Source organism: Orbicella faveolata, unplaced genomic scaffold, assembly GCF_042242905.1.
Source record: "Orbicella faveolata isolate gen_17 unplaced genomic scaffold, um_ofav_v1 contig_13, whole genome shotgun sequence".
Lineage (NCBI taxonomy): Eukaryota > Metazoa > Cnidaria > Anthozoa > Scleractinia > Merulinidae > Orbicella > Orbicella faveolata.
Window position 1 is genome coordinate 21,495,001 of NW_028301540.1, and position 24,441 is coordinate 21,519,441.

The window sequence follows — 24,441 nt, forward strand, 5'->3', positions numbered from 1 at the left end:
GTTTTGGAATTTTGCTTCCAAACGTCTTCCGCTGCACCGAAAACCCCGAAACAAGCTTATATTTCGCTTCTCAAATCACAGGCAGCCCAAGCTGTCTCTATGAACCACACGAGCAACACAATATGGCATCGAATTATAAGGGTTTATATGGGATTTTCTACAAGATATCCATGGTAGTTAAAAGTGAAAATTCTCAATAAAAATGGCTTACCTTATTCCATACGTGTGTTGTTTGCTCCTGGTGTGGTTATTTTACCGATTGAACTTGATTTAGCGAATTTTGTGAATTCCGGTTTTCTCTTTATGAAGAGAGGACAAGGCGAAACACCTTAGTCGGGACAGCCCGCCGAACGAAGTCAAAAATCCCAGGCTAAAATGTACCCACGGCCACAAATCCACCGCAGAATTCAAGGGCAAAGGTTGATCTTCCATTTTAATTCCCTAGCCACACAATCGCAGCCCTGCGAGCGACGCCAGGCGGCTCTTCGTGTCCCCAGTGAAAAGATAAAAGGATGGAAGAGCTCCGTGTCCGTTTGATCCGCGACATAACGACTGCTTTCGCAAAATGGCTTCAAAACCAAAGAAACGTAAGATCAACGGCGAAAGCTCTGTAGAAACTGAAGATTTGTAAAGTGGAAGCCATGGTAAGTTTTCAAATCTATGCACCTTCGAGTTACGTGGTCGTCGCCCCACCAATTTAACTTCATCTCCCCATAATTCGTTAAGAATTCTTCCAAGCAAAACAGGGCTCAATTTGCCGGCGGCATTTTCTTTCTCTCCGTATGCTCTGGACAAAATTTTCCTGGCTTCCATTACAGTTTCCTCACAATAATCGTAATTCCACAATACCCTAAGGGAAGCAAATTTAGTTTATCAGCTCGGAAATATTTTATACAAACAAATCAAAAGTGCATAAACGTGAAAACTTACTATGACTTCCACTTCAAAAATCTTCAGTTTCTACGGAGCTTTCGCCGTTGATCTTACGTTTCTTTGGTTTTGAAGCCATTTTGCGAAAGCGGTCTGTACGATTGTTTTTCGCATTGTAAATTCGACCTGAGAGGAGCCCGGGTGTTACAAGAAGTTTGGTTGACAAATTGCGGTCTAGTACCCTCGCGAGTCTTGGTTTGCCAGCATGACGAGGTTACCAAGCCGATTTCAACGGTCGTTATCTCGCGGATCAAACGGACACGGAGCTCTTCCATCGTTTTATCTTTTCACTGGGGACACGAAGAGCCGCCTGGCGTCGCTCGCAGGGCTGCGATTGTGTGGCTAGGGAATTGAAATGGAAGATCAACCTTTGCCCTTGAATTCTGCGGTGGATTTGTGGCCGTGGGTACATTTTAGCCTGGGATATTTGACTTCGTTCGGCGGGCTGTCCCGACTAAGGTGTTTCGCCTTGTCCTCTCTTTATAAAGAGAAAACCGGAATTCAAAAAAGTCGCTTAAATCAAGTTCAATCGGTAAAATAACCACACCAGGAGCAAACAACACACGTATGGAATAAGGTAAGCCATTTTTATGGAGAAGTTTCACTTTTAACTACCTCCATGGATATCTTGTAGTAAATCCCATATAAACCCTTATAATTCGATGCCATATTGTGTTGCTCGTCTTGTTCATAGAGAGAGCTTGGGCTGCCTGTGCTCAAATCGGCAAGAGCACGTCCTTTGTTGACAAAACAATGGAAGGAATCCCAAGCTCTTCGATCTCTTCTATTTGATCTTTCATAATGCTTTTGGGTGGCGAAACAATGCGAACCACAACAGTCGCATTTATTTGCACTATTTTTGCCGTTGCGTTGAGTTGATATATCAGATTTTTCCCAAAGCCAGTCGACAAAATTGTAATACAGCAGTGTTTCAAGCCACAGACCAAGATGTCATCCAGAGAGTGGGAGGCGGAGTTGAAATGTTCAGCTACGGGAAACCCGCGCGATCGGTTTCGAATGCTGCGGAGGTGCTCGCTTTTAAGAGCATTTTGAGCCTTATATACAACTTTTCGGCAGTGTCACGCATCGTATGAGTTTTTTGCTCATTCCTACTGAATTTGAGCAAAGGTAGCCTGTGCGATGTAAGCTCCATTTCAGCCTTATAAACCCCAAGCCATGATTTTACGTAACGATGTCGGAAAGGAATGATGAAGCTATCTCCATGAATCCATTCCTCCATTTGTTCGCCATCATTTTAATCTCGTGACGGTCCTTTATTTTCCGTGTGGCTGAAGAGGTCGATTGGCACCACATTTGTTGTTGTTGCTTTCTTAGAGAGCGAAATCTGGGGAGAGTACCTGTCCCCGGCCTGGGTAAGGGCGTTCGAACTCTCCAATCAGACCGTAAAATATGAGACTGTGAACAGTCTACGTAAGTTTCTGATTTCTTTACTGATCTTTATTCAGTTCATTACGTCAACGATATGCGTACACGTGATTTCCCATGGTTTTACACGGCATATAGTTTCTTGTCTAAAATAGTTCGGATTACGCAAGCACTGATGATTTGTTAATTTGCTATGCACCATAAATTTACGTGTATCGCCTTCAGATCCCTGCCCAAAAAAAGTATTTGTTACATAAACAATAGCCTCCATTTGGCGCGAAAATATGCTCGGATATTTGTCCGCGGACATTATCTGTTCCGAGAAGCGAACAGTTTTCCGAGAGCGTAGCTCGAGGAAAACTGTGAGCTTTGAGGAACAGATAATGTCCAAGGACAAATGTCCGAGCATATTTTCGCCCCAAATGGAGGCTATTGTGTTTATTATTCTTCAAATCTTTTTCGCAACGCGCGCAGTTATAGAAATTGGGGAGTCTTCTCGGATATTCCCCAGTTTCAGCTGGGAATATTCGGTCACGTGACGCGTTTAGACCAATCGCGCGCGAGCGAAAATATTTGATGTATTATAATGTGCAATATCTGTACGATAATTATAATCAATAACCTTTGTCTTTAGATGGGAGGTTTGTTCTCAAAGAAAAAGCGTGATTCCCATGTATCAGAAAGAGGATACACAAAAAAAGTTGAAGTCTATTCGTCGTCATCTGAAAGCTACATGTATGGTTCTGGTAATGGCGATAGTCGCACGCTACACAGAAGCTATCCAACCAGTAGCTGGAGCTCAGCACCATCGTCGCCACCAATAAAAGGTTGTTCCGTCGGTGGGAGCAAAATCAAAAGCTGTGCCGCTAATAGTCCAAATGCAGCGTCAAACGGACGGTATGGTGATCTTGATTCAAAGACGACACCGTCTAGAGGTTATGATGCAGCTGCTGTCGGGTTAAAACCAAATAAAGCTTCTGCAGCTCCTGTTTTCATATCTGCATCAGAGAAGGGCTGTACCATTTCAAGTGTCAAAACTGTGCTACCCAAAAGCCATGGTACTAATAACACATCGGCTTCCCTCAAAGTTTCTACTGAAGGAAGCTATTCGACTGCTGGGTGGAGTAGAGCACCCGCTACAAATTCTGTAGCTACGGTTGATGTCGACCGGGAATCAATTAAGGGCTTTCCTGCTGGTGGTGCAGGAAATGGAAGAGGAAGTGGAAAAGGAAGGGGCATCGAACGCCATGCAACCACCAATCGCAGAACGCCATCAACAACCGGTCGTAGCCATGGCGGGTATCATGAAAGCGACGGTAGTAGACTGGTTGCAACTTACGGGGCTAAAGGAGGAGGTAGGGTTGTAATTTCTGTACCTTTAAACCCCTGGGAAGTGCTCGGTCTCCAATCATCTAACGTGTCTCGGGAGGCTGTCAAAGCAGCTTTTAAGAGAAAAATAACCCAACCAGTGCGCCAGAACCGTGCAATAGTATCTATTGCCAATCACATGCTCACATCCTCAGCTGGCAGGTACACGCGAGTGCAAGGCAAGGACGAATTTGTCGTCAGAAGGCGTGACCACTTCATGCTTGCAGCATGTGGTCACACAAAAGAGCTTACTGTTCGGATAGACAAGAAGAGGGATCTTGTTCAAGACAGGGACGAACACGGACGGACACTGTTGTACATAGCAAGCAAATCAGGTTTCTATGACACATGCAAGTTACTCCTAGAAAAAGGCGCTTCTGTGAATGAAGCGCAAAAAGATGGAAGCACGCCCCTACATGGTGCAGCATATTTCGGTCACGCCCTGGTTGTTGGACTTCTTCTTCAACATGGAGCGAGAAGTGACATCAAAAACAACTGGGGAAATTCTGCCCTGGACGAGAGCGCCACAGCTGCGATACGGAGTCTGATTCAAACCGTATCGGCTGACGACATTTCATCAATCGCTGCATCGCTTAAAGAGAAGCAGCTTGTGCTGAGCGTTCGACACATTGAGTATCAGGGAGAGGTCATAGCGAAGGAACTTACTCGAGATCCTCGCACCCTTGATGCAGACACACGAGCAGAGTGGAATCGTATTCACAACACCTGGGAAACAGCATGGCATGGAACTCGTTACAAATATTTAGAGTCCATAATACAGAAGGGCCTTCTGCCCGCTGGCTCAAGTGGAATTAAGCCGGCAGCGGGCCACTACAGTCTTGGCGAAGAGCATTTTGGCATTGCTAACTGGGCGGCTGCAATCTTCCTCTCGCCAAGCATTCTCTACGCGGCACACGTCTGCTACTCGGATCGAGTCTTTTCCGAATCCCAACAGTGGTGCGTTCTCGTCAAGGCTTATTGTAAACCTGGCAGCTATAAGTCATATAACCCCACTGTTTTCCGCTACAAGCCAATGGATGGCGAACCCGTCATGCCAGAATATCGCATACCCGTCCATGAAGCTGATAAGAATGTCATTTTGCGTGTCGAGTCCACACGCAGCGTTGTCGTGCGATCCCTGATCTTCGTGCGCCTCAGCTTTCTTGAGAATCAAGACATGAACTTTGACCAAGCAATGAGGCTCTTGCGCTAAAAAATTTTCGTATTTCAACTGATATTGTTAATAGCAGAGATCTACATCATGGTTAACATGGATAGGCTCCTCAGTTTGCTTGAAGATTTGTGCTAACTTTTGCCGCGTTTAAAACTAGTCTAAGGGTATCGTGCTTTTTTGTAACCTGATATTGTTCAGAAATAGTTTAGAATATGAATTCTCCCGAATCCGATGTCCGTGACACTTGACGTCTGAAATAATTTGGAAACACGGTCAAGGCATCGTTACAAAAATTGCTGTAATTTAAACTGAGGAATGAGGACGACATGCAAAGGGCCAGGGGTAAACAATCTCAGGTTTAGCTTTGCGTGAGGTTTGCTGATAAATTTAAGGGAACACCAAAACTGGGGTGCTTGTTTGACTTAAAATGTCCACCACGCCAGCGTCCAATCCTAAGTTTACAGAACTGAAGCATGACCAAGCATGAATGCTGTTGCGTGGTCTTGTTACAGTATTTTTTACGTGACTTCTTGGTTACATCACCATTTCAAAGTGTCAGTTTTACAAGTCTATCAGAAACACCAACTTCACCACAAAGTAATAGTCTAGGGTAGAGGAGAGGGTGGTTACACATCCTTGTTCGTAACTGAAGCCCCCTACTGAATTAGATGTACATGTATAAGGCATGCCCTGTTACACGCCAATCAGCAATTAAAACTTTCCCTGATTGGCTATCAGCTCCCTCACTAACGGATAATAGCACTGCCTTGTTATAAGCCTTCCCAAACTTGCAGAATTATCCTGGGTGGCACTTTATGTTGACAACAGGAATGTAGTTTATTAACGTATGTTTAATGTACAAGTGAACTAGAACATTATTACAAATTCATCATTTCACATGGCAAATAAATACATTTCCAGAACATACAATAATTTAAATTCCTGGTCTGGGTTATTCGAAAGGTGGATAACGCTATCCACCGGATAAATCACTATCCAGCGGATAGCATGGTTTGTTTTGTTAACACTTACACACTGGATAGCGATTTATCCGGTGGATAGCATTATCCAACTTTCGAACAACTGGGGCCTGGTACATATTTACAGCACGTTAGAAAATTACACATGGTGTGACTCCAGAAATTTTTAGAGTTATCCATTCCAACGCCTGCCAAAGAGTTTGATAGCAGGGGGGCACTAAGAAGTTTAATTTTCAAATCCAAATTACCACGGAATCTACAATCAACAATAAGCAGGCTTGGATCTGCCCACCGCATTCACCTTCAAGTGTTACTTTCTTGTGGGCGTCAGTTATCAAATATAATTAAACAGTTTAAAGTCTTCCACGCTTATCTTTATGCGCTACCCTTTTCTCTCAAACGCCTCCGTTTCTCTTTATCTGTCCAGCCTTCCGGAGGGGAGTAGAGCTTTTACAGAAAATTATCTTGATGTTTTAATGAGGATGAACTTCTTAGCACCTTTGTTCTTGAAGGCAGCTTAACCAAGTCACAAAAATACCCATTGACGAATTGTAAGGGAACTTTTTTGTTTGACTGCGAGTGTTGTCTGAAGTGCAAGTTTCTCAGTTAGTGGGTACAATTTGTTGCAAGATGGGAAAAGGTCAAAAATAGTCAGCAGTTAAATACATATAGAACAAGTATTTCATTTTAAATTGCTCAACTGATCAACGGCACTTTCATGACACCTGAACCTTTGTTGAAATTTAGACCGATAGATCAAAGGCGAGCGTTTTGATTTTCACAGAGGATCGCGACTGGGGAAATATCCTTCGAAACCTCTTGAAAATCAAAACCAGTTTGCCCATTACTTGTGGGTCGGGTTTATATGTTTTCATATGACCCTGTCCAGAAAGTTAGCAAACGTGTCCAATTCATCCCCGGACGCGCTGGAGAAAAGACTGCTGAGTTTGTGGATTTCCACCGCTCCGCTTTCGTACACCAAGACCTGTAGATTTGAACACAAGGAATTACGTGTGAGTAGTGGCTTATTCATTCGGCAGGCAAAGTAAAAAGCAATGGAATTGTTTTCTTTCTTTGTTTTGTTTTCATCTCCTTCATTTGTTTTTTGGGGGAGATGGGGCAATGGAGGAATGCACTGAAAAATAGAGATAAAGAATCACTCAGGAAATTAGAAAAACTCCTACAGTCGCCAATAGGTCGTGTTTCCAAAGCATTTTTCGCTCTACAAGACCATTGCCATAATGTTTCTCCACCAAAGTATTTTGAAAGGAAATTATTATCAGAGTTAAGAGGGACAAATGCAATCGTCTTAGAAGCACTAAAACAAGTGCTATTCCTTATTAACTACTCATAATGTATTTCTTTATTTTGAGTTGGATATATAAGCAAAACTGCTTGATATCCTATGTATTGATAAGTCAACAAACTGAAAAACAGAAACAACAACAACAACAAACAGACAAACAATCAAGTAAACAAGCTACGTGATCGTTAAACCATACCAGCTCAGGGTGTCTTCCGGGAATTCCAATTCCTGAAGCTGTGTAATCATTAGACAGTTCAAAACACACAACTCTGCAACAGATTGTGGAAGTAATAGAGCTGTGAACAGATTATCAAGCGATGCAACAAAATTTTCTCGACTGCCACTCGAAATTGCAGCATTTATTTAATTACATTTAGCCCTCAAACCCACAATTGAAATAGAGATGGTGACCAACTACAATTGAATTTAATACATTTCCTACAATGATTAACTAAAAGTAGACAATTTAGGGCAATTCCTCTGAAATAAAAGTGACCATAAATTTTTGTTCAAACTTTGTCCACTGAATGTTTGTCCTATGATAACTTCAATTTTGAAATAAAAAAGGGGGGTGCCCATGCTCATTAAGGAGCAGTGAGGCATTGAAAATGTCCCATTTTGGCATTATTTAATGCTTATTATAAGAACGCATTCTCAGTAATTGTAAAGTCTTTGTGAGCCCAGACTCATAAGAACAAGCATTAAACTACAGTCAATACATTGTGTCGGACACAAATACACATTTTAAGTTTGATTCAGACAGAAAGCTAAATCCTTGATTACAAATTTGAACCAAATTTCTTGACGTGGTTACCGACTGCAAAATAGAAAAGACCACAGTGTATTTGCTATTTTTCTTATTTATTCAATTTTCAGCAATAGAAATTAGATCAGTCTTTTCTCACGCAAAGCTTATGATTAGTTGATTACAATGACTGGAAAAAAATTGGGGTGCTCATGCTCGTTAGTGAGCTATAGCCATTTTTTAACTGACAGAGCTCAATATCAAGGCAAATCGGTCATGTTTTCAATATGCGCGTGCACGAGCGCGCGCTAATGACGCCATAAATTATGCGCAGTAAGGATGCCCGGAATGACCTTAAGGGCCCATTAACCGATTTATGCGCGCGCTCGCGCGCGTTGCTAAGGAGGTGAAATTTCACTTCCGGTTACTTACGTCAGCCTGAGCGAAGAAAATAAAAATAACTCAATAACTTCCAAATTCGCTCACATGTTAGATGTTTTTCTTTGTGTTTCACAAAATGCAAAGTAAAAAAAGTACAAGCGAAGACAAAATAGAGAAAGACAGAAAAACAAGAGCAATAGAAAGAGAAAAACTAACTCCGTGTGGCTTTGTTTGATCTTACCGAAGTGTGCTGGTAGTGTCAATTGCGCACGCGCTGATAGGGTAACTTCCAATATAAATCGGGCGCACATCCGGTTTCTTTAAATGCTAAAGGAAACGCGGTTTTTCCTTAAATCCGGCCTTTTTTGACGGATTTCGATTAAAGCCAACGTTGGAAACATAGCTATGCATTCCTTTTTCGAAATCATGCTTTTTTCAGAAAATTACGAAATTTTTAATATTTTGAAATTCTCTCAAAATCTTAATTTTTAGAAATGAAACAAAATCTATGCATAGCGTATTGAGGATTTAAATTAAAAAATTAAATCAATGAAAAAAATTCCGATAAAGTAATTTGCCTGGAAGCCTTTGCGTTTTTCCAGTATTAGTCACATGACCATGGGCGTGGCCTGATGACGTCATCACTAGTGTTGCTGATCATGAAAAAGTTAAAACTCATGAAAATGACTCTGAACTAACTAAAAATGACGAGGTTATATGAGAATAAATTTTCCCTAGCAACGGCTCGAAAAGATCGGTTAATGGGCCCTTGAGGGCCCATTAACTGATTTATGCGCGCGCTCGCGCGCGTTGCTAAGGAGGTGAAATTTCACTTCCGGTTACTTACGTCAGTGTGAGCGCGGAAAATAAAAACAACTCAATAACTTCCAAATTCGCTTACGTTTTAGATGTTTTTCTTTGTGTTTCACAAAATCCAAAGTAAAAAAAGTACAAGCAGAGACAAAATAAGAAAAAGACAGAAAAACAAGAGCAATAGAGAAAGAAAAACTAACTCCGTGTGGCTTTGTTTGATCTTACCGAAGTGCGCTGGTTGTGTAAACTGCGCACGCGCTGATAGGGTAACTTCCAATATAAATCGGGCGCACTTCCGGTTTCTTTAAATGCTAAAGGAAACGCGGTTTTTCATTAAATCCAGCCTTTTTCGATGGATTTCGATCAAAGCCAACGTTGGCAAGATAGCTATGCATTCCTTTTTCAAAATCAAGCTTTTTTCAGAAAATTACGAATTTTTTAATATTTTGAAATTCTCTCAAAATCTGACCTTTTAGAAATGAAACAAAATCTATGCATAGCGTAATGAGGATTTAAATTAAAATATTAAATCAATGAAAAAAATCCCGATAAAGTAATTTGCCTGGGAGCCTTTGCGTTTTTCCAGTATTAGTCACATGACCATGGGCGTGGCCTGATGACGTCATCACTAGTGTTACTAACCATGAAAAAGTTAAAACACATGAAATAACTCTGAAGTAACTAAACATGATGAGGCTATATGAGATTAAATTTTCCTTAGCAACGGCTCGAAAAGATCGGTTAATGGGCCCTTAACCGTCAACTCCAGAAATGAAAAATTAGAGCTACGTGGGTTATCCACCGAATGGATATTCCATCGAACGTAATTTCAAAGAGGCTCGTTAAGAGATTATAGAACTTAGTAGCCTTCAGTTCATGTGTAAGTATTTCCTGCGACTGTCTAGAGCACATACCGTCCATGTTTAAACGTTTCAACAGCAACGGGACCTTGATCGCTCTTGAGCAGATCCCTGTCATTAGAATCAACGTAGTTAGAAAATAACATGACACGAAATCATGACAATTTCTTTTTTTCTTCTTCTTCTGATTAAGCACGAAGCTGAAATTCCTGGCTCACTTAGTTCATGGGATGCGCAAAGGATCAATGAATAGGAAATAACTTTGGCAAGAATGTTAGTGAGGAAGTGATTTTCAAGGAAACGTTCATTTTATGATGCTTCACTATCAACCTTACCAGACATACAAATTGGAATTTGAATCCAACACAAAACACACTGGGCTTGCTTCGAGACCAGTGTACTGATAAGATCTCACTGCCGTCCGTGGATGCAGACCAGCTGAGCAGCGGTGTTTCTAAAGAAAAAAAAACAGAAAGTGGTTAGATTAAAACCTGTGAACGGTAAACGAATACAATTCTTCACAAAGTACAGGTCCCGTTTTCGATTTGAATTTCACGCTAAACGAAAAAAAAAGGATCATCACGACATTCCGAAGCCAACTTAATCCTACTACCTTATACATGTGGCTTCGGTTCAAGACTCTTTGCTATTTGTTCCTCCTGGAATTGTTCTCTGTTAAGTTACTTCTACTAACATTTTGCTTTACAGCCGTGGTGTTTCTTCAGCTTCCAATCCAATATCACCAGTACTTCAAGAAGGTGCCCAATTCCCCATTCCCCTTCCCCTTCAAAACCAGCGAAAATGATTCCAAACCCAACACAAAATTAAGACAGGTCTTTGCGGCTTAGAAAACACATAATGCAGTTCTTAACAAGGAACATATTTCAACACAGTTTGTAATCAAAGAGATGTTACCCAGGGATTCCTAAGCCGCTAGTGTTTTTAGTTACCAACAAACAGAACGATCTGAAACTTTTTTCCATCTTCTTTAACTTCACATTGTATACATTTCACTGCACTTCCCTGCACTGTACTCCATTCCATACCATTACATTTCCTTTCACCTTATTTCATTTCATTCCATACCGTTTAACTGCGTTTTGCCACTGTCTATCACCTTCAATAGCTTCTCTTCCACGCTTAAAAAAACCCTCACCGTTCTTTAAGTTGAACAGCCACAGGTTCCCATCATCACTTCCTGCCTGAAAAACAAATGCCACATCAAGACATAAGCGATACAAATCCCACTGCAGCCTACTCTCACGTCTAAACTGTTCTTAATGTCCAGTAAAACCACCCGATCATTGATTGGATTCCTATAAAAATACAACAGAACTACGACAGAGCAGTTCTCTTGCGCTGACAGCGTTATGATCAAAACAATTACATGAAAAAGTCGCCTTTAATGTTCATCTTACTTTTTACGACCTTTGAGAGAAAGTGGGGAGATTTCTAGAGTGCAGGGGGGGGGGGAGGTGGAGACTCCTTTTCAAAATCAAAACCAGTTTGGCTTGCGCAATGAAAATAGAGCTAGGAGATGACGTTTGCACTGTATATTTTCAAAGTATGTAAGTAAAACCATGTAGTTAACTCAACATAGTCGTTTTGCCTCTTCTTAAATTGTAATAGATTTGGAAGAACTAAATTTAAAGAAACTAGAGGGGTTAACTGAACTTTAATGGAGAAGGAAGTATTTAACTGATTACATTGAGCGTTCAGAGCTCATTCTAAGCACGACTGAGCTGGGAAACTTACCCGTGAGCGGATGGTGAACTTCAGTGATAATTTCAGGGACTGACGCAAAGAAGAGAAATGCAATTCAATACATCCTACACAGTTTGCTTACCAGCATACACGGTAACTGCCATGGAGACAAGTCAACAGCTGCGATGTTCATTAAGCTCTCTGAAATAAACAATAAAGAAGCCCGCTATCAGAACAAGGTAACACAAGATCAAATGTTAGAACGTGAAAATCACCCGCAAATGGATAACGACAGAAAGGAGAGGTTTAAACGAGATATGAAAGGGTTGGACTATTTTGAACAATTTTTTTTTCACATTGGACATTCGTAAACCGTAGCAATCTTACCCAATCTAAACCGTCCTTATCCCATTTTGGCTTATTACGACCTTTTGGCAGCTTGTCTAACTTTGTGAACTATTATTCAGCAACATTAGAATTAGCCATTACCACGTGACCAAAAATCCACCGATAAGAGCGCGCGTTAGATTCAACTAAATCCCAGCTATATAACAATGGGCGCTTTCCATTCTATACCCTGATATCCTACTAGCCTAACACCCTAATACCTTAACCCTAACCCAAAACACTAAGACCCTGAAACCATAACAACCAAGTACCCTAACACCCTAATACCCTAACACCCTAGTTCTTTCTTTTTTTTTTTTAATTTTTATTGTAAGTAGGCAGATAGGTAGATAGCTTTGTTGACTGATGGATAAACGGTGTATAAATAAAGTTATCTTCTCTTATCTTATCTTACCCCTAGTACCCTAACACCCTAGTTCAATAATACCCTAATACCCTAACACCCTAATACCCTAATACCCTAATACCCTAATACCCTGACACCCTCATACCCTAATACCCTAATACCTTAACACCCTAATACCCTAATACCCTAATACCCTAATACCTTAACACCCTAATACCCTAATACCCTAATACCCTAATACCCTATTGCTCTATTACCCTAAGACCCTTATAGCTGGTTTTCACATGACGTCACTAAAATTCGAACTACAAAACTATTGATCTTCCTGAGATTTTACTTAAATGATGTATAAGAGCAGCTGAAAACTACTATTCATACAAATTTCCGCTCCGAATGGGTTCTTGGTTTTGTGATACACCACGCTTAAATTTCTGAGCTTTTGCGTGACGCGGCACTTACATGACGGCCTAGAGAGTTGTCATGATGGTTAAAAAAAGTGACTTATTTCGGGGAACTTGGCTATCTGAACAGTTCATGTCTTTGAAAAAGTATTATTTTAATGTTTTAGAGTTCCTCGAAGGATAAATTCACGCTTTTGTAGCAAAACTCAGTGACAGATGTTTCTGTTGGTTTCCGGCCGCCATGTTGGTGCCCATACGGATGGGCACAAACATGGCGTCTCCATACAAATCTCTATAAATTTGGGTAAAAAATTTCTCCGCATATCTCGTATAAGAAAAATTGCTGTGACCAGAATTTTGGCGAGAGTCTGGATATTTACCTTCTTTCATTTCCCAGATTCTGGACTTTATCTATTGACCGGTCTTTATTTTTATTTTGATCTATTTTGAATTGCGTGACACTGAAAACCAGCCATAACTTAACACCCTAACACCCTAGTACCTTAATACCCTAATACACTAATACCCTAATATCCAAGTACCCTAATAGTCTAACACCCTAAAACTTTAATACGCTAATAAGCTAATACCCTAATACCCTAACACCCTTACACCCTAATACCTCAACACCCAAACACCCTAGTACCCTAATTCCCTAACACCCTGAAACCCTAATACCCTAATACCCTAAAACCCTAATACCCTAACACCCTAATGAAATTTCCAGTGATGAATGGAAAAGCATTTTCTGTAATTTCATGACAAGAGGACAACCTTGCTAGGTATATCGAAATTTTCGGAAATGTCTTACCGGGAATTTCCGTTCTATTTGACTTTCCTCCTGGAATATCCGCAATTTTCGGTTGAATGTTTCACTTTTCTGAAATTCAACAATTTCTGAATTGTCTGGAAACTTTCCCAGGAAATTTCTGTAGCATTTGTCCCCGTTTCGAAATTTACATGGAAAGCGCCCAATATGACACAGTTCTCTTAGTACAGTTAAAAATTTATTTACCAATAGCAGGTCTATGAGCCTTTGGAGGTGCTCGACTGCCGTGCCTTTCACAGTGAAGAACATAACCCTAAAAAATGCAATGTAATAATAAAGAAGAGATCAAACTGCTCGCAAGCCAACCATGACACTTAAGAGACGCAAACCTTATTATGGCATTTCGGTTGATAAAGTGGAAAATCAGGATATTGTCGGTCGAATAACCGCTTATGTAACAGACCACCCACATCACTGAACGTATCTTAACACAACGTCCTCTCGTAAAAATATCAATGTTAAAAACTTATGCACGTTAAAGTCAAAAATATAAAACCAAAACCCTCGCTTAAGATTCATAGATCTAAAAATTCATGCTAATCCTGGATTAGCTCAATCAGAGCCCTTCTCAATGTGAGGTTCAGTGGTATGCAAATTGCCAAATGAAGTACCGGTGTACAAGTAGTGTATTTATTCCGGAGGCATTATAAACTTGATGAACTCTGTAAAATTGTCAAGTTTCTCTTTCTTACCCCATCTGTGCCAACATAAATGTGATTAGGATCGTGAGGTAGAAATCTCATTATGAGCGCTTGTAAACTCATCTTGCTACGGAAATCCCTGAAAAACGTAATAATCTCGTTACTATTGTAGGGGCGGCGGACAAAACTATATTATTATTTCAATCCTATCTACGTTTGAACAACAACTTGGCTTGCTGTTACATGAAAGCTTGAGACTTTCAACTAACATCTGGAGCGTTGGCAGCCTTACCACCGCATGGAAAACATCTGACAATCGGAATGTCGGTTACAAAATTATTTGACGTTTTACCGACACCACTGCTTTCTAAACACTTCTCAAACTCATAAATAATTCATCAACTTAAAACAAAGGCAATCAAAACCGCGAAGGAGCTTTGGATACCCGGTCTTAATAAGCAGAGATTTTGACGATTTTACTTCTCCGTTTACTCCTTAGTTTTTGTTTCAGCTGAGAAGATATATCAAGCACTCGAGACAGTGCTATCCAAACACCTTGAATTTCGTTAAAAATACTCCGCTGCGCGTCGTGTTTTCGACGTTCTCTTCTCGGTGTTTGAATATCCCGATGGAACACTGTCTCTCGTCTTGGTCGTATTACTTGAACCTGAAGGAATACTTACTCTTTTAGCTAAGCTAGTTATTTTCAACGTAACGTCCTGACTCTCGTGCAAACGAAAAGAACTGAAACTACGAAAACATCTGTAAAGCGTCACACTTCGATCAACTAGAGCCAAACTACAACAAACCTATACGGCGATTGAAGAGATATTGAAGAGCTTTTGATCAGCTTTATTTTTCCTCCAGGAGACAAACCTAAAATGAAACCAACCATTGAATAAGAAATCTTCTAAGTAAGTCGAGGGAGAGTTATGTTTTTTAAGCTCGTCTCATCAGTAGAAGCAAAACATCCACAGATCGATTGACTCTGCTCAGTTTGAGCCGTCACAAACGTTGTGACACCTTAACCTCGCGGGATGGGAAGGCCTGAGTACTAGCCTAAGCACCTTTTCCGAGACTTGAAAGAACCTACATGTTTCTGTCAGAGGAGTTGCACCGTGACGTCAGAATCACGTAAGAACGTTCGTAATATAAGCTACTGTATGTGGTACTTTTGATTTGGGCAATACGAATTGGAAACTCTTCCATTTCCTCTCCAAAAGATTTTTGCTGTTGTTCTTGCTTCCAAGATAAATATTAACGACAGAGGAAAGGGAACATCACTACAACATGACCAGGAAGGTTTCCACTGACCAAGATCCGACTCTGAGCCTGCGGTGTTCGCTCTATCAAGCTCAACAACAACCTAAAGAGAGAAAAAGCGTTGATATATCAGTACAGTTATACAAATATCAAAAGAAAATTTAGAGAGCTTATAAAGGACGGCTAGCAAAACAAGAAAATGGATTACTCACAGATAAATTGCAGCATTTTCCTCTAAAGAAGCTAGTTGGAAAGATAAGCCTAGCATATCATCTGAAACAGAATGAAACGGGAAAAGAGAGTTAGTCAAGCTAAATTACAGCCTTATTTAAACAACCAAAAGGCAAAAACGAGAAAAAGAACTGCAAGGCACATCCAATGATTTGTTCGTGTATACAGGTATACATATATACAGAGTGTCCAAGAACGTATCTACCTTTCCCTATAGGAACTCAATAATATCGGTTTGATATTAAGAAGGGTCATCGACCAATAACAAGAACCCAATAAAGATGACGAAAAGAGAAATGGACTAAACATGGACAAAACATGAATTCGCGAAGTTGATGTTTTTCCAAATTTAAACACTTTACAATTCTCAATGACGTGAATGAGTTTATTAAAGTAAATTGGAACTTAGTATGATTTGAATTCAATCAACTGAAAATCGGGCAAGATTACCTGACATTAAGTTTGATCGTCTATAACCAGGCCCACCCAGACAAGCCAATTACACCACCCAAAAAGCCTCGCTTCGCTGACTTTTATCAACCCAGTGAGCAGCAGAAACAAGGCGAGCTGCTTTTTGTGGGCGGCAGCGCGCTCGTTCTCGGCTACGCGGCTTTCCGTTTTCTTTAAAAATGCTCGCATTTTCAGTTTGAATAAACGCGAAGGTGTAATAAATGGACGCTAAGCTTGCCAAAGTCTACTAAAGCCCCCAGGGCTACTGGAGAGGCATCGCTGCCATCAAAACATTAGCGGGCGCTGCAAAAGTCCCTGAAGAAACCACCAAGCAGTGGCTCATCAAACAGGCCCTCTGGCAGATCTATCTCCCCGCGCCGCGCTACATTCCTCGCCCCAAATTCCACGTATCGACGCCTAACGCGGTCCACCAAGCGGACCTTCTTTTTCTGCCTCACGACCAGCCCCCTCGTGGGCGCAAAATGTACAAATACGCGCTGACCGTTGTCGACGTCGCCAGCCGTTTCAAAGAGGCTGAGCCTCTGACCTCCAAAGACTCGGAGGTTGCGAAAGCTTTTCAGTCGATTTACAAGCGCAGCCCTTTGACGTGGCCTCAGCTGCTGCAAGTCGACCCTGGGCGCAAGTTCATGGGAAGCGTGACCAAAGAAATGGAAAACCACAAAACAGCTATTCGTCGCGGGCGCCCTGAAATCCACAGAGACCAGGCTATCGTGGAGCGGTTCAACCGCACGCTCGCCGAGCGCTTGTTTGGACATCAGTATGCCGTAGAAATGCTTTTGCCTGCGGGTCAGCGGTCTACTGCCTGGGTCAAAAGGCTCCCCGACGTTGTTGCCGCTCTTAACGGCGAAGTCACTAGTCTTATCGGGAAAAAACCAGCTGTCGCAATCAAAGAGAAATCTGTCACCTCCAAACCCTCTACAAAGTATTCCAGACCTGTTGGCTTGAAAGAAAAAAAGCTCCCCCCACTCATCAATGTGAGACATTTGTATCAGCCCGGGGAACTTGAAGGGGGGACAAAAAGAGCCACAGACCCAATCTGGTCTTTGAAAGTATACCATCTTGAAAGAGCTGTAACTAAACCGAGAGAGCCTGTCGTCTATTATTTGTCTTACTGGCCTAGGCGCGGCTTTGTTCGCGAAGAGCTGTTGGTTGTGCCTCCAAATACGCAGCTTCCTCCCGAACAAGTCCGTGCCTGATCTTTTTGTGTCGGTATGCCAGTGTGTGCACGCCGTCTTCTGCTATCCATCGCTTCGTGTCGAACGCCGACAGCGAGACCTTGTCAACGCGCATGCCGTAAATCTCGTGGCCCTCGCTTCGCAAGATGTTCATCCCGTGCCAGAACTGCTTTTTCTCAAACAACGCCTCTCTGTAGTGCCCATGCTGGATCTCTTTTTTACCACGTTCTTTTTTACACCTTTTGCCTTCTTGACGTTTTCTTTTTCTTCCATGATCGAATATATTTTCGGCCGTATAGCCACCGCCTCATCAATCACCCTTCCTGCGCACTTGTCTTTCATCTTCCCCAGTACCTTTTTGTTTCTGCTGCTGAATAGCGAGTGCTCTTTGGGATAATTGCTCGTATCGTATAAGTCGACGTCTTCCTCCATGTCTCTGTAGATGTCGTCTGTCTCGATTTCCATGAGCAAATTGTGTCTGTGTAGATCAGCTCGCACTTTTGGTTATCTGGTTTTCATGCGGTTGTAGAAGAAGACGTACATCAAAATCTTGCTGTTCACTAAGATTGTCATGCCGGTGTATATCGGCTTGTCCAAAAGCAGCCGCGTTTTGTGCATGTGGATGCCCGCCAGGTCGTTTCCGAATATCTCGTGCCTTGAATACGAGGGGCTGGCCATCAGGCGGCGGATCTTGTCGGTCTCCCAGCTTCGGACGATCTTCACGTCAACACGGTTTCTCAAGTTTTCCATAGTTTTGCAGAACACCGAGTTGTTCATCAGTTTGCAAAAGTTGGTCTCGAAATCGCTCTTCGCTTCTTTCCTGAACTCTGTGTTCATCCTGATGTAAGGCCCCATCCACCGCTCGTCGTCGAACTCGATTATCCGGTGGACTTTTTTCAAACGCATTCCCTGTCTGAGGTAAAACTGCAGATTTTTGTAATGGACGACGTACTTGCTTTTATCCTCCAGCGTGACAACCAGTTTCTCGCTTTTCGGAAAGTCCAGCCCCAGATCGTCCATCATTCTTTTATGATACTTTGACATCTGCTCCACCCCGATCGCCTTTTTCTCTGGCGCGGGCGGGTAGCTGTTGTGGGATTCGTGGAGCTCCTCCGGATACTCCAAATCCACCTCTAAGATCCATCCTATCCGAGAGTTTTCTTTCAGCTTCATGATTTGCTCTTCGGTGGGCATCACTCTCTTCCACTTGAAGCCTACTTTGGGCAGCGGCAGGCTCATGGCCCAGCCCTACAGATTGTTCGCGTCCAAGTACGTGATATATTTTTTCGGCTTGCTTGGGTCGTAGTCGGCCGCCCGCGGGTTGTTCGCCTTCGCGTACCGCTTGCTAGCCAACGAGATGCCGCCCGCATGTCTTTTTCGATGAACAGGTGCATGTCCAGATCGGTCAAAAGCTCCAGCTCGATGCCGGTCTTTTTCAGCAGCGCATCCCAGCTCAGACCGGGGGCTGTGTAATAATGAGCTGGGTCTAGCCCGTACTTTTCCATACAGACTTTTCGGAGGTTTTCGAACACGTCTGCTTGCGGCATGACGTCGGTTTTCACGTACAGATCGTGATAGTCGCCGAGGGTTTTGCATGCGAACTCGGCCCAGACCTTTTTCGCGTGGGCGTACTCTTCGTCGGTTATCCCTTTCCCCGCCAACTTCGAAAAGAACTCTTCTTTGGCCGGAAGCTCTGTCTCGGCGAACCTTTCAAAGGCATCCATGTATTCGTAAGGATAAATACCTTTCTTCAGGAGCAGCTTCCTTTTTTCGATCTCTTCATAAGTTTTTTCCGTTATTTTATTGTCTTCTGGTGAGCTGCCCTTTACCAGCGCGTCTAAGCGTCTCATCATGAAATTAAGGCTGTCTACGAACCTCAGGTTTCCAAGCGAAAAGGAGATGTATTTCTCTGTGTTGTTCGAGATGCAGCTTATTTCTCCCTGCACCCTCGCCATGGCCTGCATCAGCAGGTGTCCATCGTAGCCCTTCAGGTTGTGGAAGACCACCGGTATCGGCGCCGTTTTGAGTTTTATGCGGAGCTTCAGGTTGCAAGCGTTGTGCGCAGCCCCCGGTATTTTCCGGTTAGGTGGCAGTGGTCTTTCACCGCGTCTTTGTAGTTTTTCACTAAGAGTGGCTCTTTGCAAAATTTGCAGTCTTCATTGTCTGGGCCTTTAGGCTTTCTCTCTCTCAAAGGGCCCACAAACCCATTCATAGTCTGGTAATAGCACCTTTTATGGCTTTGGCCGCGGTACTCGCCGGTATTAGGATTGAACACATTGATCGAGTCTCTAAACTCTGTCTATACCAGACTTTCGTTGAACAGGTGACATTCTGTCGCGCTGTTGTATTTACGCCACTCCTCTGGCGTCATAACGGTCGACTTTTTGTCGGCCAGCTCGACCCTCATCACCTTTTCGTGGTACTGAAGGCTCGCCAAAAACCTGTACACCGTGTCTTTCCCGCGGCACACGTACGGACCGTGCGTCTGGCCGTCGCTTTTCACGATTACGTATGAAAAACCGCAGGGCTCGTGGATGTCTGTTTTGATCGTTGCCTGACCTTTTTTCGCACAGCCGTGGATCTTCCTTATTAACGATTCGAGGTCGGCGTACACCACGAACGGCGCTTTCATCTGTTTGTGGTGGTTCTTAAACTTTACCTTGTTTTCGCCCTCTTTGGGCAGTTCTATCCTCGTCGGCCTTTTCAGCTGCCCCATGCATTCGGGTTTATGCCTTTCCAGCAGCTCTGCCGTCGTGTAGCCGTGCAGACAGCGCTCGCAGAAATGTTTTACGCCTCCGTGCTTGCTTTGGTCGTGCAGCAGCGCGCTCAGCCTTCTCACGAAGGTAAAGTGCGATTTTTCTTTGTCCTGTATAAGCATCAAATTGATTCTCGGGACGCTTACCTCTTTTTCGCTGAGCCTATGCACGATCACGCGTTCTGTTTCCCAGCCAAACACGTTTATAGCCAGGAACGGGTTTTGCTTTTCTAGCCTATTTATCTGCTATACGGGCGTTGGGAAGTCTATTCCTGTAAATTCAGCCTTCTTCTGTGGGATATCTTGACGGCCTTGATATGTTCATGCCGTCTTTCGGTGGAAATAACGCCGCACACAGCGACCATCTCAAGCACTGGTTGTCTCGGTTGTGGACGTTGATAATCGCTTTTTTGTTTTGTAGCTTTTTGGGCAGCGGCATGTAACTGCCTCCACGAAAAGGCTGGTATTGGGCGACATTGATGTAGGCTTTCAAGACGGCTTCTACCACCCAGCCTGAGCCTCTTTGAGACCATACTTCTATTTCTCCTTTGAATTCATCGATTGATCGGCGTAATACGTCGCTTACCGTAGCCGCGTTGTTTCTGTTGAAAACCATGGTGTTACTCTGTTTGAAATAACGCTTCATTTCTTGCTTTTCATCATCTCTAGTTATCGAAAACTTAACGTCAAGCGCGAACTGCGTTTTGACGCTTTTTAGGGTTTTAATTTCATTTTCTATCACTTCTGCAAATTTTGATTTTGTTTCTTGGGCGAATTTCAAAAGGTCGACTTTGAATTTATAGGCTTCTGGAACTTCCATTTTCCACACACGAAGCCATTCTTCGAAGTCGTTTCGTACCAACTGAAAATCAAAATCCCTGCTGGACCTTACAGAGGGCTGGAGTCTCGCGTTCTCTTCGCGCGAGATAGGGCCGTAAAACGTCTCTATCACATCAGAAGAAAACCTTGACGCGGCCATGGTTGCTTTATACCAAGGCAGGCGGCTTGTTCAATTGGAAAAAATTCTGGATCAAAAATCATACTCGCGCAAAGCGAAACGACTTATAAGGCCGAGATTTGTTTGATTCACGGCTTGCAAGATCAGCAATCACACCCGCCTTAAACACATGTATAATGGTGATTCTAGACTCAAGGCGGTTTGTTCTAATCTAATAAGAACGAAACACCTTGATCCAGAATCACCATTGTACATGTGTGTATTTTAATGCCACTACGCTACGTCCTTAATCCATAGGTCATATACCATTTATATACACCGTGCTAAAGAGGAGAACAGTGATCACTGGCATTGTTAATTCAGAAATAGCACAAAACGCAACGGTAACAGAATAGATAAGGAGATGTGACACCGTATAAAACATTCCATGAAGTCATCCATTCATGAAGATTAACCAAAGGCGAGCGTTTTGATTTCCAAAGAGAATCGTGGTTGTGGAAACATCCTTTTAAACTTCAAAACCAGTTTGCCCATTACTGGTGGGTTGGGTTTATTTGTTTTCAAATGACTCTATCCAGAGAGCTAACAAAAGTTTCTAATTTTTGCAAAATTTTTTTCGAGCATCTTAGAAACATTGTGGACCGTGCAAATCTTCGCAAATATGGCCCGGTTCGTCGGGGTGCGAGATGGCATGATTTTGTCACACAACTAGTACTTCGTTCACACCAGCATGTTTAACATGTTTAAACGTGGTTTAACGGTGCTCATACACCGAATGCAAATATGGCGGACCACTCGGTCGGTGCCCGGGACGAGTCGCATGAAAGCGAGGGTAGTCAGGCTTTGATGTTTTGTTTTGACAATGCTTCCCCAGAAAAGTCTTGCTTCGTCGTCGATCTGGTCTGTTTTATTTAGCTGTGGCTACAAGCTGCTGTGTTTCTGAACGCTACGAGAAGGGATATAAATTTTCCACCGTTCGCCTCTTAAGCTTAGGGAAAATAGTGGATCAATCCAATTCGTTGAGACGAAGGAAAGGAGTTCACGATCGCCGCAGGAACTAAAGTTTGTTCGCTACATTTTACATTAGAAGATCTTGAAAAATCGTATAAATGACGAGCTTATGTGGTGTCTGGTGGTGTTTCAACGCGATTTACATGGCCAGTACCTTCCCCAAAGTAAAGAAAAGCTCCTCTTGAAAAACATCCTCTGTCTCAAAGGAAGAAGTTGACTTCGCGTCCACTCGCACGGAATCGGACGAAACAAATACTACGGTGTAATAACCAAGCGAACGAACTTCAACTGCCCCCATCGTTGTATCCAGTGAATGCTTTGAGCCAAATGAGGACGACTTGGAGCTAAATGCGGTCGCTTGCACATTTTCTAAGATCTTCCAGCCTGAACAAACAAACTCTAACAGTTCCCTCGGCGATCGTGAACTACTTTCCTTCGTCTGTTTTCCCTGAGAGGCGACCGCGGAAACGGAAAAAGAAAAACACTTTCTCTGCTGTGGAAGATTTCAATTCCTTCTGGTGGCATTCAGGAACACAACAATTTATAGGGAGGGCGAAACAAGAACAGACCAGATCGACGACGAAGCAATACTTTCCTGTCAAAACAACACATCAAAGCCTGACTAGCCTCGCTCGCATGCGACTCGTCCCGAGCGACAACCGAGCGGTCCGCCATATTTGCATTTGGTGTATACCGTGCACACCCCACAACTTAACAAGTTGAAAACCTGTTTGATAAAAATATGTTAGTAAGCCGGTAAGGGAAACCTAAACCGGATTTAGAAAAACAAGTTTAGTTGGTGTGGATGGGGCATAGGACAATTATTTGTTCTGTTCACGAACACGACTTTGAAACGCCTTGGCTTTGGAATGTTAGCCGTGGGAACGACTTCTGATCTAACTGGCTGTACTTTGATTACGCTTGTTGATTAGTTCCAGTGGCAAAAAATAGTTCAGTCTGTGTTCAATATTGTCTGCCATCTGCTAAACTTTGGTTTGGTTCATACAAAAAAATGTGGATCGAAACAATGGACAGGAGTTGAAAGTCGACTAATGAAATCATTTAAGGTATGAAAGTGAAGGCGTCGAACGCACTCTCATAATCTTTGATTACTGCTAGTTCTACAGTTAGTGTAGCGAGATGAGGTCCAACCGTCCGCCATCTTTAAAAGCAACGACGAGAAGGCCTTGGGAACGAGGTAGGAGAAAAACTTCCGGATCGGAAGTTATCTTAGAAACCCATTTTCAGAGTTTGCAGTCGATGTTTTTGTAGCCGAGAGGAAGACACTGGTTTAAAAAAGTAAGTATAACTGGTCTACTTCTGAATAGGACTAGAAGAATTCAGGGAACAGTACAATAGGAGTTTCTGGTTTGATTCTATCCGGTTTCGGTTCAACATGATCAGAACCATTTCAATCAATTCGCTATCAACCAAAGCGACATGGCACCGGGAATTCACGCCCAGCGCCGAAGGGCGAATAACGTATAACCTTTGTAAGCTCATGGAGGGAGCGGTTATAACGAAAGTTAATGATTTTTTACGACATCAAATGGTGCAGACGTTACAAACTGAGTATTCAGACTAGTTATATTCCCGCATCGAGTATACGTACATAAACATAGGCAAAGAGGACCACAATATGCAAATTTTGAACTAGTCCTATCTTTAGTTACTGAGTTGTGTTGAACTGGTCCTTGTAACCAAGTACCTGAATACAGGTCAACACACAACACTCCTCTGAAGGTCGCATGAAGTCGCAATAGCACTCGTCACGCGTTCATGATTAATGGAATATTTGATGGAATGATAAGCTTCCCAGTATAAAGAAAACGTTCCCTACTGACTCTCAGTGTTGTCAGAATCCCAAGATACAAGATTCAATAGCTGGTTTTTACGTGACGTCACTAAAATTCAAACTACAAAACTATTGATCATTCTGAGATTTTACTTTAATGATGTATAAGAGCAGCTGAAAACTAATATTCAAACAAATTTTCTCTCCGAATGGGTTCTTGGTTTTGTGATACACTACGCTTAAATTTCTACGCTTTTGCGTGACGCCGCGTTTACATGACGGCCCAGAGAGCGGTCATGATGGTTAAAAAAGTGACTTATTTTGAGGAATTTGGCTATCTGATATGGTTGGCGAAATGGTGCAAAATTCACAAAGTTTATATTCATTCACATTTAATGTTGTTATTATTATTCACGAATATATTTATTCACATTCAACAACTAAATTTATATTCAAGAAATATATTAATTCACATTTAACGACGTATTTCGTATTCACGAATGTATTTAC

At 42.4% G+C, this 24,441-nt stretch overlaps 2 protein-coding genes and 2 pseudogenes across 3 annotated transcripts in view; 2 read left to right on the forward strand and 2 right to left on the reverse strand.

Moving 5' to 3' along the window:
- The window catches only part of LOC149115572 (uncharacterized), a 9,903-nt gene extending 3,704 nt beyond the window's left edge, over window positions 1–6,199 (forward strand). The window contains exon 2 of the mRNA XM_089285061.1: window positions 2,951–6,199. Coding sequence (XP_089141187.1) covers window positions 2,951–4,897 — 1,947 coding nt within the window. The 3' untranslated portion in view covers window positions 4,898–6,199. The remainder of the gene's footprint in view (window positions 1–2,950) is intronic.
- Window positions 5,671–15,666, reverse strand: LOC149115573 (cytoplasmic dynein 2 intermediate chain 1-like). Of its 2 annotated transcripts, XM_089285065.1 has the most exons (10): window positions 15,587–15,664; window positions 15,082–15,148; window positions 14,324–14,411; window positions 13,818–13,884; window positions 11,790–11,848; window positions 11,100–11,145; window positions 10,279–10,397; window positions 9,998–10,054; window positions 7,341–7,413; window positions 5,671–6,823 (listed from the first exon to the last, which is right to left on the reverse strand). In XM_089285065.1, exons 3-8 carry the CDS (start codon window positions 14,393–14,395, stop codon window positions 10,016–10,018), a joined length of 402 nt encoding a protein of 133 aa, XP_089141191.1. In that variant the 5' UTR covers window positions 14,396–14,411; window positions 15,082–15,148; window positions 15,587–15,664; the 3' UTR covers window positions 5,671–6,823; window positions 7,341–7,413; window positions 9,998–10,015. The 2 variants fall into 2 exon arrangements, with proteins under 2 accessions (XP_089141191.1, XP_089141190.1); XM_089285064.1 differs by lacking the exons at window positions 5,671–6,823; window positions 7,341–7,413; window positions 9,998–10,054 and having other exon boundaries at window positions 10,068–10,397; window positions 15,587–15,666.
- A 729-nt stretch (window positions 15,667–16,395) lies between these two features.
- On the forward strand, window positions 16,396–17,433 carry LOC149115574 (uncharacterized; annotated as a pseudogene).
- A 1,214-nt stretch (window positions 17,434–18,647) lies between these two features.
- On the reverse strand, window positions 18,648–21,146 carry LOC149115575 (uncharacterized; annotated as a pseudogene).
- Between the last annotated feature and the right edge of the window lie 3,295 nt (window positions 21,147–24,441).